General features: G+C 41.0%; 1 protein-coding gene across 1 annotated transcript in view; it reads left to right on the top strand.

Moving 5' to 3' along the window:
• rnf13 (ring finger protein 13) overlaps positions 1-14,148 on the top strand; it is a 46,091-nt gene that overhangs the window by 27,038 nt on the left and 4,905 nt on the right. Inside the window, exons 5-9 of the mRNA XM_029429897.1 lie at positions 3,253-3,340; positions 4,189-4,279; positions 5,050-5,155; positions 5,672-5,765; positions 12,582-12,662. Coding sequence (XP_029285757.1) covers positions 3,253-3,340; positions 4,189-4,279; positions 5,050-5,155; positions 5,672-5,765; positions 12,582-12,662 — 460 coding nt within the window. The remainder of the gene's footprint in view (positions 1-3,252; positions 3,341-4,188; positions 4,280-5,049; positions 5,156-5,671; positions 5,766-12,581; positions 12,663-14,148) is intronic.

Below are 14,148 nucleotides of genomic sequence, written 5' to 3'. Positions count from 1 at the left end.
ACACACACACACACACACACACACACACACTGTTCACCCCTCACAGGTTTTAAATGGATTTCCTTGCGTCACAACAGAGTACAATGCTGGTATAGACAGGCCTGGCCGGGCAGCAGGGCTAACTCACTGCACTCACTGCACCACTGGTTGCTCAGGTTTGTGTGAGCGACCCTATTCTATTATTTAACAGAGCAAATGACTCTCATATCTTTCAGTGTGACACCATGCTCTTCGGATTTTCTTTACTTGGTACAATCTCCACTGTCTCACCTCATGGTGCGTCACTCTCACTGTCTGCTTCTGGGTCGGGTGTTAATTTCTAACAGGAGGGCCGGGCCGCACATGCTCCAAGTAATAATTAACATCAGCATTTCCTCTGTGACTATCAGGTATAAGTGGTTTATAGGAAGAAAATCAAAGATTCTATTAAATTATTATCGATATGTGATGTTCAGTGTTTTCTGGTTAGTTTTCACAGTGTGTGCCACAGTACCTTGGGCTGTCTTACCCGTTTCCGTTTCACCAACATTTTTCTACATTCTACAGAAACGGAGGCTCTAAAAAGAAGCCGTTGCTCTTTGATTCGGAGAAATCCAAATCTGATGTTTACTGTTTTCATTTCTCTTAGCCTGATAACAGACATCTGAACACTGTCTAGATCTTTTGCAGCGGCTTAAAAAAAGTCTTGACTTGTGCTCACTGACAGAGGCTTCCCTGTTTGGAGAAACAACCAAGGCAGTCAGAGCTTTTTATGTGGGTTCAAGAAGTGGATGACGACGTCATGGTCTTGTAAAGAGCTGCAAAAAATAGCCCGAAAACTGAATAATAATGTTAAATTTAATACGAGTTCAGTCTAATTATTGGCCCTAAAATACACCAGATATGTGAAGTACGTAGCTTTTTTTGTTACAATGTTAAAGTTTTAGGGCTTTTAAAAAATACAAATAAATAAATAAAAATATTTGGCCGTGTTGTGTGAAATCTTATCTGTCTTTAACATACTAAATCCATTAATTCTATACAATAGGGTTTATTTTTTGTTCACTGTTGGTTGTTTCTCTACCGTTGATGGCAGTGTTGTCGCTGCTACAGCACGATCGCTGCCTCCCTTCTAATTATTTATAATGAGTTTGAGTGACATTTACGTGGTCTGATTCATATTGTTTTTCCCCTCAATTTCGGAGGAAACATTCACTATCCAAATTGTGCCTGTGTAAGAACACGTAATGATTAATTGCAGGGTTATATTGTCACATTCTATTTCCTCCATCACATCTGCTGAAAACAATCGGCCACAACAATGGCTGTACAGGATACTGTAGCCTCTATACTTTGTCCGAGCCACAAAAACAGCCTTGCAGATGTAAGATCCGCATTACATCAGTTTCCCCTGCATCCACCATGCAGCACACATGGCCCTCTGCTGCCTGAAAGATCCCTGTTTAAATCTTTTTGTGTGTGTGTGTCTTCAGCATAACGTTCTTTCTGAAACCACAATCTGTTGTGGACTTAAGGGTTTAAGTGAAAATGGACTGCAGTGACTGTACTGACGTATTCCTTTTTATTGAAGATTTGACAAAGATATTTAAGAGCTTTTGGACACTTGTCTTCCAAATTTTTGCAATGGTGGATATGTGTTTCTTATTTCGCCTACTTATGCCTTAAGTCAAAAATAATCATTAAAACAGCCACACATACGTTCAGTTTGTTTATTTCTACTGCAGCTTGCATGTCGTTTCATTTAAATAATCACAATCGTATTTACGATGAAAACCTCTGGCTAAATTCATTCACCATTTATTGTGTTATGTAACATTTAATATATGTTCCTGGGCTTCCGGCTGAGAGAAAGATAAAGCTCCGGCAATGTTTGTTAAGAATTATTGAGCCTCGTGCAGACTTTGACACGTCCCTCGTCTACTGTATTTTTGTGAATTTAAATATATAGGTGTTGACGGATGGAAAATAAAAAAGAAATTACTTTTTAGAGAATGACAGCTACACACACACACACACACACACACACACACACACACACAGGTTATACTGAAAGCTGTAGCATCTGTTTTTGTGCAGCAGTGAGAGGCTTAACATTTTTCTTAAGAGAGAGGGAGGGGGGGGGGGGGGGGGGAAGGGGCTGGCACACCTATGATTAATGAGAGTTTGGACTTGGTGGCATGTTTATGCAACAGCTTAACATTTAACACAAACCCAAGCACACATAGATATAGACACGACTACACGTCTTGCCAAAATCTTAGCCAGTATTTGTCCTAAGACGGCTATTAACTGAAAAGAATGACCTCAAATTAAAGTATCAATATGTTTCTATAATGAAATAATGATTTTGTTAGCTTGTCAACTGATTAGAATTACAACGACAGACATTTGAAGATGTTGTTAATAAATCTGCGAGTGGCAGCAGCTTCCAGTCTTGGTTTTCTTCTTTTGGCCGTGAGGTTGCTCTTTGGTTTACATCAGAATTACAGATTATGCCTCAAATGACTCTTTGCAGGTAGTCGGAGCTTGTCATGAGTGCGCAGGTTTTGCTCCAGGGCTCATGGCCTTTACGGGGATCAAAACCCGTGACCTCATACCTTCCTATAATATTTATCCCACTCAACCTTCAGTCACAGCTCAGCCAGCCTCGATGAGCAGTCAGTGTTTATCATGGAGGAGCCAGCTGTCCGGGAGTGAAATGCAAACATCTTGTCACTTGCAAACACTTTCTGGGAAACGGGTCTTAAACATGTTGGTGAATGCTACCGTGAAGCCACAGGGTTCCTTTTTATATGTGGTCTCTGCTACTGCAGTAAACTAGTATTTGTCCTTTTGGGAATTGAGTTTGCGAGGCCAGATCATAAATGAGTTAATATCGGTAGTAGAAAGCGTCCTTCAACTGGAAGTGGTACATTTGTAAGGCTAACTGTTAGTGAATAGATTGTACCTTTCAGATTGGAGGATGACTTGTGTATTTAAAGCATCACTAAGAGCCTCTGAGAGGAATCACAGAGAGCTCTCCCTCCTAACCACAACAGCTATCTAATGTCATGTTTAATGTGGTTTGATGCTGCTGTGTCAGATTGTGGAAATCCAATTTGGTCACATTATCTGACACAGAACTCCTGTTATCACAGATACTGCCTTCACTTAAGGCTGGTTTTAGTCTTATGGCAACTAATAATCACTAGGTGTTTGCGCCAAAGGACGATCCATTTGATAATCAGTGTAAAATGTTTTGTCTCCTCACAGGTCCTCAATGCCCAGAAAGCCGGGTACAAGGCGGCCATTGTTCACAATGTGGACTCTAATGACTTAATCAGCATGGGATCCAATGATTGTAAGTCACCACCACCCTCCTCCTCCTCCTTTTTTCTCTCTGGCACATAAACATTGAGCATCTTATACAGCCGCCTGGTTTTTCGTGTCTCTGGGGTCTTTTGTTTTTATTTTTATTTCCAAGCCTGTGGGAAAGCTGAGCAGTCCATTTTAAATCTCAAAATGTGCTTGAGAAAGGATGTGATGCCCTGCAGCACCGAAGCACTGCCCGACTATAAATCCATCCCTCCCTCTAGCCCATTCATGAGATGATTGTGTCTGAGGTTTTCTTTAAGTTAGGTATCACCTACTATTCTCACTTGGGGGGGGGGGGGGGGGTGTAGCACAGTCATAATAAATTATCCAAAGGCTTCTTGTACTGGTCAGAGTCACAAGCTGATGTTTTAAACACTGGGGGGATGCCAGTTGTCGGCATCGAGAGTTTTCGGCCGTCACTTCAGCTCGCTAAAGGTCTATAATTTGTCAGAAAATGTCCATCACAATTCCGCAAAGCCCAATTTGAAAACCCAAATGTTATTTTTTATGATAAAAAAAAAAGAACACGTGTCAATAGTCACATTTGAGAAATTGGAACCAGTGACTTTTTCCGGGTATAGACCAACCACATCTCATTGTCTTCATTAGTGGATGGAGTTTCATTAGTTGAACAACTTTAAGCAAACTCTCGGTGAATAAAGACTGTTGGAGAAGGTTAAACCTCCAGAGAAAGGAAGTAAATGGACCTTGTGAGGACCTTTTCAAATAACTTTCATTTTTATTGCCCACTTAAAATGTCATGTTTCAAGATCGTTCAGTGGGATTACATTGTATCGCACGATATATTAAAAGTTTTTTTTTTTCATTTCTTAGTGGATATTATGAAGCAGATAGATATTCCCTCTGTGTTTGTGAGCGAGGACACTGCCAACACTCTGAAAGAAGACTTCACGTACGACAAGGGGTAAGTCCAAACCCCTGAATCTCATTTTTCCACCCATCAGTATAAATGGAAGCAGGGCTTTTTCCTCCTCAGGCTTTCAGTTTGATATTTCAGTTCTGCGTTCCACTGTCCAGCAGTTTAATCTAATATTGTAGAGTAACGCCTGCAGTGTGCGATGTAATATATCAAGGCGGAGGATCCGTCTTGTCACTGAAATGTCTCAGCCTGTCAGAGGCATCCCAGTGCTAAAGTTCTCCACTTTTAAATCCGTCTGTGTGTGTCTGTGTCTGTGTGTGTGTCTGTGTGTGTCTGTGTGTGTGTGTGTCTGTGTGTGTGTGTGTGTCTGTGCGTGTGTCTGTGTGTGTGTGTGTGTCTGTGTGTGTGTCTGTGTGTGTGTGGTGCTTGTCAGATACCATCCAAATACACCAGTGTTATTCCCAAGTGTTTTGCAGAGGAATGAACACCAAACATGGTATTGGCAGAGTTTTGTCCCAGTTGGCTGTTACACATCTGACTGTTGCAGAGATATTTCTGCAGCAGAGGGAGTTCGGTGAAAAGAAGTAGACCCCATTATAACTAATGGTGTGAAATATCATTACGTTGACGGAGGACCCTATATGACTTTTCCGCTCCAGTTTATGAACAACACTGAAATGAATCTGTGCAAATGTCGCAGCCAAAACAATGAGCCGTAATGAAGTGCTGCCGTAATGTTGCCTCTGCGGAGGTCACGTTCGGTGTGTTTTGTGTTACCTGCCAACACCTGACAATGGCTCTGCGTGTTGTTCTAGGGGACACGTGGTCCTCATGCCAGACTTCAGTCTGCCGCTGGAATACTACCTGATCCCCTTCCTCATCATCGTGGGGATCTGCCTCATCCTCATCGTTGTGTTCATGGTCGGTAAATCTTCGTTTTACGTGTGGATGTACAGGTGGTATTTGTGGACATATGTTTGTGGATGTATTGTCACTTTTTTTTTTTTAAAGCCTACTGTGGACAGGTGTTGTAACTCTGCATCTCCTTGTGCATAAATGTGTTACAAATGTAATGCTACTGTGATGTCCATATCAAACAAAGAAATCTAAAGTAAACCTAAAACTCATATTTAAAGGCAGACTGGTCATTTTTATTTGACTTTAGTTCTGTCTGATTATTGAAAACGACTTCTAAAGGATGTTTCCCTCCTTGCAAGACTGTTAACCATTCCTTTTAAACATTTCTACTTTATTAGATCCCAAAAAGTACAGCATTTAAAAATCTAGATTTGCTGTCTGTCATTGGCATCCAATTTGGGCTCAAAACATCACACTATTTTCTAATGTGACAGATATTCCGACTCCGCACCTGGACACGAAAGATTGACTGATTTTAAAATGTATTCTGACACGTTTCTTTTTTTCTGCCGTTCCTAGATCACCAAGTTTGTCCAGGATCGACACAGGGCTCGGAGGAGCCGCCTGCGGAAAGATCAGCTAAAGAAACTTCCTATCCACAAGTACAAGAAAGGTATGGAGGCAGTCTCAAACATCTCACTCACCCGTGATAGTATTGTTTACAATTACAGTACACACTCTACAGGGAATAAGCGTCATGCATTTGAGTGTAAATGCAGGGCCTGTTTGTTTAATAATTCATCTTTACAGCCGTGTACTGACTCTAAACTTTCACCTTAAAGTCTGTAGAGATGATATTTCCTCCTCTACCAATGCTGCTCTTTCTTACATGATTTGGCCCGAGAAGAAAGATGTCATCAATGCTTTATGACACATCGTTCCTCCCTGGAGCTCTACACCTCGGGGGCTAATGGGATTAATATGGACTTGATTTTTCCACAAAGCCCCCCGTGGCAGATTAGAGCTCGTCTCTGTTGAGACTGGACACATGACTGATGGTTTGGAATGTAGTCTGTCATGCCAGAGGCCTGACGGGGGTTGAAAGTTAAGTGTATTTTGGTTTTTTATCTCAGACGTGTTGAGCGGGTGAACAGCATGTGCTGCTGGTTTGTAAGGACAGTAGTAACCATGGGAACATTTCATGACGCGGTTGTCGTGGCCAAAATAATTTGCGATTCACCATATTATCCCGATAATCTTAGAATGGCACTAAAACATACTGGAATCACTTCACCTTACATTTAGTTAAGAAAAAAGAGTGGACACACAACCGTAACGATTATTCAGACAACAAAGGTTCACCACGATCACCTGATTTTGAGTGCTTTTTATTGCTGATATCTTCCCACTCCTAGACAGTAAGAGAAATAAGGTAGATATTATATCTTAATGTGAATTTGAGCGTTTGAGTGGACACCTCTGAAGCCTTTTTAGAGTTCCTGCCTCTGGCTTCCCCCTCCGCCTCGGTGCAAGGTTCAGACAGACTATAGCATTGTTTTGCAATGCAAATCCTCTTTGTGCTGCGGTCAAGTAAGTTTGTCTGTGTATTTAGAGGGTTTTCGTGACGGCTGTGTTTCCTCCGGCAGCTGCCTTTTGCAGACTGGAAATCCCCCGACTACAATCAGCTGTGCAGGGCAACACCGGAGCTTTAGAGACTACGGGTGGTGCATGATAAATAGCCCTCTTGCAAAGCTGCTAATTGAGGGGGTTATGAGTCGAGCTGCTCCTCCCCGACTGGCAGAAACAGATCCACGTGCAACACGGCAGCTAAAAGCAGCGTGTGTCGCTCATGTTACTGTTTTTGTCACATCAGGCTCTGTGGTTTGTGCGCTCTGGTTGGCGTGCCCACTCTGACTCAGGGTTTCCACCAGGCACCGCTACAGTCGACCTTGGCCACTACGGGGAGTTCAGATGTCCAGGAAACGGCCTCCAGGGCGGCGTTTGCACTCCTCACAGCTGAGTCAGAGCGTTTGGCGATACAGGGAGGGGACACCAAATCTCCACCTAATCACCTTTTAAGCCCTGCGCTCTGGAGCAAGGCTGGCTGGGCAACGAGCCGGGTGCCCTGGTTTAAGCATTACAACAGGAGGGGCCGAGAGCAGTAGGACACTGCCTCTGTTGTCCAACGGGGTTTATTGTTAAACAGTGTTTACGCCAGGTCAGAGTAAGACCTTTAATTAAAGAAAAAAGCTTTTTATCAATGTAGTGTTATAGAGAGTAACAGTAGCTCAACAACCGAAAAGGTTTTACTAAATAGCTATGGTTTCAGCTGGAGGGGTTATATGTTTTTGATATATTGTGTGTGTTTGTCCCAGAAGGTCATCTACACTTAGACTTTGATGTGTAAAACTTTCTCGCACTTACCTTCTGTTTACAGGTCTCGGGTAGCATGTAAAAAGAAAAGGTTGCGTAAAGCCTTGTAAGGAAGCTGAAGTCTCATAAAATGTATTGCATCTGAAGCATAGACTGTAAATAAGAGGTGGACGTCACCCCATTGGTTTGGGGATTATTGTCCTGAAGCTTTGAGTTTGGCATTTTGGCCATTTTCCTTGTGACACGAGATGGTGGGGCTGAGTATAACCGAATGCTTAAAAAGACATTCTTAGGCCACCAAAATGTTACAATTTTCTTTTATGAATTGAAAACACACTGTGAAAGGCTTAAACGTCAAACTGAGAGCACCCAAACCGGACAACGCCGTGGTAGCAACCTGTCAATCACAAAATAGCCACGCCCTAAAGCGTACGCTACTTTATGGTCTATTCTACTCCAAACGTGTAATCAGTGGAGTGCTCTGTAAAGCGTGGACTTGTGTGGCCTAGTGGCAGCAAAATAATACCAGTGAGCCCACTGTACATCTGTACGGAAACAATGACGAGCTAAAACCACAAAGCTTCTACTTTAGCTCATCAGAATACCAGTGGTCATTGTTTACAGCATGCTGATTGTGTTTTTTCTCTTCTCATAAGCCCCATGTTTTGACACATGAGGATTTTTTAGCTGTAGCATTTGTTTGAGACAGCTCAGTGCCACAAAAGTTACTGTGACGCTCAATACTCGCTGCTGTTGCAATTCCCATCCCGAAGTTTTTGGGCAGCATGCCTGAACATGGGGTTCAGAGAGAGAGAGAGAGAGAGTGTGTGTGTGTGTGTGTGTGTGTGTGTGTGTGTGTGTGTGTTTTTGCAGCACAGAGTGGGAAGGATGCCTAATGTTGCCCTTGGCCTTTGCTGCAACAGATAATGCTGAGCTTGGACTCTGGGGGGCTTTGGGCAGATGCAGCTTTAGTGAACAGCAACACTGATGCTGTGTTAGTGTTGCTTTGCAAAGCTGCAATCTGCAACATTGCATGTTGAAGCTATTGTGCAAATGTCTGAAGCTGCAGTTCCCAAAGTGGCCACTAGATGCAGGCTGAAGTGGCAGGGAAGACTCCCAACTTCTGTCTTGAAATACAAAGACAATACATTTTATCAGTGACATTATGGTCTAAATATCTTATTTCACTTTCTCTCCTGTGTATCCATACAGCTTTATTTAAAAGATAGAAAGGCCTAATAGGAAGCATGCTTGCTTCTGCTGTATTGAATTGTATTGCTTGCTTGTCCCTCCCCAGCTCCTCCCAGGCTCCGTCGTCTTTGTCCTGATCTCGAATTTTATCACCGCTGTAACAGACAATATGGCAGCAGTCAGTGAACCCAAACCCACACGTCACAACATCCCATCCGAAACCAATAACCGAGATCACTTTGATGCCTCTTTTTTTTTTTTACACTTACCACTGCACTGCATTGGTGGGTTTCAGATGGTGGGAGAGTTTATAAATGCAACATGGTGTGATGTCTTTTCTGAGAAAGTGAAGTCACCTCGGGAAGATGTTAACCAGCTGATCAGCCAGAGCCTGGGCTGCTGCTGTGCTGGCAGGATGAGTGTATCTGCTGATGAGTGTATCTGCTGATGAGTGTATCTGTCCAACATCTACCTTCTCTGGCAAAATCAGACTTCTGTCTATCAAATCTGCGAACACGTAGTCAGACGGGCTCTTATTGAGCCGTTTTTTTTCTTCACTTTTCTTGCTGCTGCTGCTGTTGATCAATAAATATTTGCAGGTAATATTACATTTGTGTGAGGATATTACCGTCGGCCACACGACAGTTCTTGTATAGTTTGGTAGGCATTGGATAATGTCACACTGAAATGAATAGTAGCGAACACAAAGGGAGTCTGTATGGATGGTGCACAATGCCTTAATGAAAACCATAGTACCCGTGTAATTGGCGCACAATACCAGTCTGAGCAGCAGCATGCAACATAAGATCTGTGTAAATGTACAGGATTATGTAATACCAGCTGCCACAGCTGTCAGCGTGCAGCGCCGCTCTTGACTTACGCTCTGGTTTTATTGCAGAGCCTTGCGTCAGCCCCACTTAGGCTGAGAGGCTGACGTTTGACAGTGAGTTTTGGTCCTCTGGGTGGCGAGTTTCGCCTGTAACTGGCGTCTAGCAGACGTTGAAGTCAGAAACACACGCACACACACAAAGTTGACTGCTAACTGGCTGAGGAAACGAGACCCTTACAACCTTCATTAGACTGAGAGAGGCTGGACTCGCCCTCTGACCCCTGAGCTGCAGTCTGATCCCTCCCTGTGTATGATGAGTCACTCCAACCCCTCCCCTCCGCGGCTTTCCACTTCCAAACCATAGGCGGGGACACACACAGACACACACACACACACACACACACACACACACTGAACAGAGCAGCTGCAGTGTCTCAGCCGTCGGTGTGTGAGGCATGTTGATGTCCGTACAGAGGAGCTCTCTCTGTCTCTCTGTGTCTTAGTTCACTCGCCTCAGTGCCAGTTGCCCTTGTCTTGTTAGCTCTACCAGTGTCGAACTGTGCTGAAGCTTTTTTTTTATTGTCAGATCTTTCTGTCATCCTCTCTTTCATTTTCCCGCTGACTCTAGCTCTGCTCCGCACATTCCCTGCTCATCTGAAGTTCAGTAGGACAGCGTGGTTCCCCTGAGAGCCAGGAATGCTGGCAGGCTGGCTGATTAATGAAGAATAGAGACCTTTTTAGATGTGCTACTGGCCCCAAAAACGTAATTGTAAGGGATTCCCAGTATCTGCAAAGTGTACACGTCGCTAACACACGAGCTAGATGTTCTCGATTGCCCTCGAAAAATACATGTTGCCACACGTTAAAGCTGACTCTGCTCAAACGCAAAAGAGTAACGGTCCTCATCAGACGTCTACGTCTCCTCTGCCAACTCTTTGGTAGAAAGTTTTATTGAGTTGTTTTTTTTCCTCATATTTCTTGCTGTTGCTAAGCATGTGTTTTAATTTATACATGTTTTAAAACATTTTTTTATTGTTGTTATTATTATTATTGCATTTAGTCACCTGAGAGTTCTTGTAAGAAAATACCTTTTATTTTATTTTTTAATACTTGCTGCTCTTGACACATGTACTGTACCTGTGAGACTCATGAAAGTGAGTCTCAGCTGTGCAGGTCGCAGTAATAACATTACTGAAGATGACCCTCGCCAGGAGCTTGTAGAAGTGAGGAGTGGGTAACGTCCGCAGGAGGCTCTTTGATCAGCAGGAGTGGTGTCATTTGTTCCGTGAGAAGGGACGAGCGTACCGGACTGAGATATGTTCTGCGCTGCACGTTTCTCACTGGACACTGGAGTCCTGGGCTGGTTTGAGTCATTTCTTAGACGTTGCAGTCAACAGAACACACATTTTTTAAATTATCTTACAAAAAGAACTCCATTGAAAGTTATCAGACGTACAGGTTCAGTGAAATGAACATGTTTATTATGGGTGTTCGCTTGCCAGGCTCTTTCTCTTTGGCTCTTCCCACTGGACATGGAGTATCTTCTTACAACACATGACACGCATGGACACAGATGAGTTGCAGAGTCAGAGAGAAGTTTTCTAATAAATGACATTTGAAAACATTTTACAACACAATGTGTGCAGATTACCTTTTGATAACCTGGAGCTCCTTTATTTATTTAGTTTTCTTCTTTCATGTCTCCGCATTAACAGATCTCACCAATTTACTCAGACAGCGTTATTATTACCTTAAGGAATAGTGGCCCGAAGTTGTAAAAATATTCAGAATGATCCTTTAAAGGTGTCTTGAGTTCAGACCCCACTGAACCTTTTTTCTCTCTGCTTCACTCAGAATAGCTCAGTTAGTGCCACAGTTTAGCATTTCCTGAGTGTATACTGGAGCCATGCCTGCACAAACGTTCCCTCTCCCTCACCCCGACTGTCCAGCGTTGGCCTGGGAGAGTGAGAAAGAGCGGAAAGGATGGAGGCTTGCTTGGGATTATCTAAAAAAGAAAAAAGGGACAGGTGTTGGGGATGATAGTGTGGGTGATGTTTGGGAGAGGAACAGAAACGGAGCTAAAAGTGTGAAGAGGAAGAGGGAGCAGAGTTGAAAACATCGCCTTGAAGTTGCTGACGCTCAGAGAGAAAAGGAAGAGGGGGGGAGGAGGAGGAGGAGGGGGGGGGGGGGGGGGGGGGGCTGGTCGATTTGACTCCCCATCCTTATACGGTCACATGCAGCCCTGGCACGGACACAGAGAGCCCAGTCGGAGGAAAACATGCTCATTTAAAGCTTATATAAACACACCGACCCACAGCCCGGCTCCCTCCCTCCCTGCAGCCCGGGCAGGGAAGAGGAAGGCAAGGAAAATGAGAAGAACGCTGAGGAATGTGAAAGGGAGTGCGTTGATAAATTCCTGAGCTTTTAGTGCACAGAAAGTCTTTGCACCTCCCGTAACGTCAAGAAATGCAGGGCCGACGGTTTAGCCGTGATTCTCCCTGCAGGTTTACGATTGGACGGCTTTGGAAAAGTGACACCATTTTTAAAGAATTTAAGGAAACCAGACTCATGAAGCAGCTGGAGTTCCTAATTGACGGACACAGTCATGGACCCACGTGTCAATGACTTTCAGGAAAACATTATTTTTTTAAACAATTAATTTTCTGCGCACTAATAATAACCTGGACTCACACTTACATCCTGTTTCCCAACCACGTGCGTCGCTTGTCTTCTCATTTTTACCTACACAGTGTAATCCAAGATGAGCCATACAATTATTGAAATCTAATTACTGTTATTATCCCTCATTTCATGCATTATATTTCTATTTTCAAAGTGGGTTATTGAACAAATATATACCGCATGGAAATTGGAAGTTTTGTGTTGGCATATTATTTATTAATGTTTAAATAAAGGTTACTTGAATACTATTACTAATACAGCTTTTATCAGTAGTCTTCCAGCTGTGAGTCTGAATTCATAGCTATGTCGGAGACTATAATGCACGTCCACCGGCCAATAAGAAATGAGTATTATCAATTCAGAAGATCCATCGGAAGCAGTCAGAAGATGAATATGTTTGTCTTTTTGGCACAGGGGACAACTATGACGTGTGCGCCATCTGCCTGGACGAATATGAAGAAGGTGACAAGCTCCGAGTCCTGCCGTGTTCTCATGGTGAGTCTCAATTCTGCGCTGTACGTGACCCTTTAGCCTTTCTTAGGCCTTTCTTAGGCCTTTCTTAGGCCTTCCTTAGGCGAACGCAACACAGGTCTTAAGATTCAAAACTTCTTGGCTTAGAAAAAAACCAACGGTATTTTTCCCCTCACGACTTCTCTGTATTCCTTATATATGTTTGATTATTGTCAACAAATCCCATGAAATACAAAAAAACCAACAAGCCCATATGTTCCTACTAATGATGTAAATCTTAGAAAGCGGGTCACCAATATGTATTTTTAGTTTTTTTTCTTTCTTTTTTTTACGTGTCACTGAAGTTAACAAGTGATACTCAAACAGGAGCGTATGGTGAATTTGTTGGGGACTATTTTCAGCCGCAGATGGTAAGCATTTATAGCAGCAAGATGGTATGTTTGGTATCCACTCAAAATAAATGACATTACTCATCATAATGAAGGAACATGCCACCCAGTGCGTCATTAAAGGTTTTTTAATAGTGGTGCAGAGAAAAAAGCCACGTCAGGCTTTAGCTACACAGACGCACTATATATGTGTATATATATATATATATATATATATATATATATATATATATATATCATCATATATATACATATATATATATATATATATATATATATACACCATATATTATTATATATATATATATATATTATATATATATATATATATATATATATCTATATATTATATACCATATATATATATATATATATATATATTATATATATATATATACATACAACACACACTATATATACATATATATATATATATATATATATATATATGCTGCTATAGTTTATATATATATAGTATATTGTGTGTGTAATTATATGTGTGTATGTATGTGTATATGTATGTGTAGGATATATATGTATGTATATATGATGTGTTATATTATATCTATTATTAGATGTATATATGATATATTATGTATATATATATTATATGTATTATATATTATATATATATATAATTATATATATATATATCTTATATATATATATATATTTTTATATGTATATATATATTATATATATATATATATATATATATTAATATGTATTTATTTGTATGTATTTTATTTAATATTTTATTTATGTTATTATTATACTTACTATATATATTATATATATTATTTTCTTTATATTGTTTTATTATTGTATTATTTATATATTGTGTGGTTTTGTTTTTTGTTTGTTTTTGGAAAAATTTTTTTGTATATATTTATTTATGTTATATATATTATATATATATGTATGTTGTTTGTTATATATTTATTATTATCTTATATATAGTTATATGTTTATATGTATGTTTTGTTTTTGTTGTCTGTGTTAGTATGTATTACTGTTATTGTATTATGTATATGTAGTTATGTTATATATGTATTATATATGTTTATGTTCTATATATGTATGTGTATTATATTGTATATATATATTATTATTATTATATA

Source organism: Cottoperca gobio, chromosome 4 (genome assembly GCF_900634415.1).
Source record: "Cottoperca gobio chromosome 4, fCotGob3.1, whole genome shotgun sequence".
Taxonomy (NCBI): Eukaryota; Metazoa; Chordata; class Actinopteri; order Perciformes; family Bovichtidae; genus Cottoperca; species Cottoperca gobio.
The sequence above is the reverse complement of the archived record's forward strand: the minus strand, read 5'-3'. Positions and strand labels throughout refer to the sequence as shown.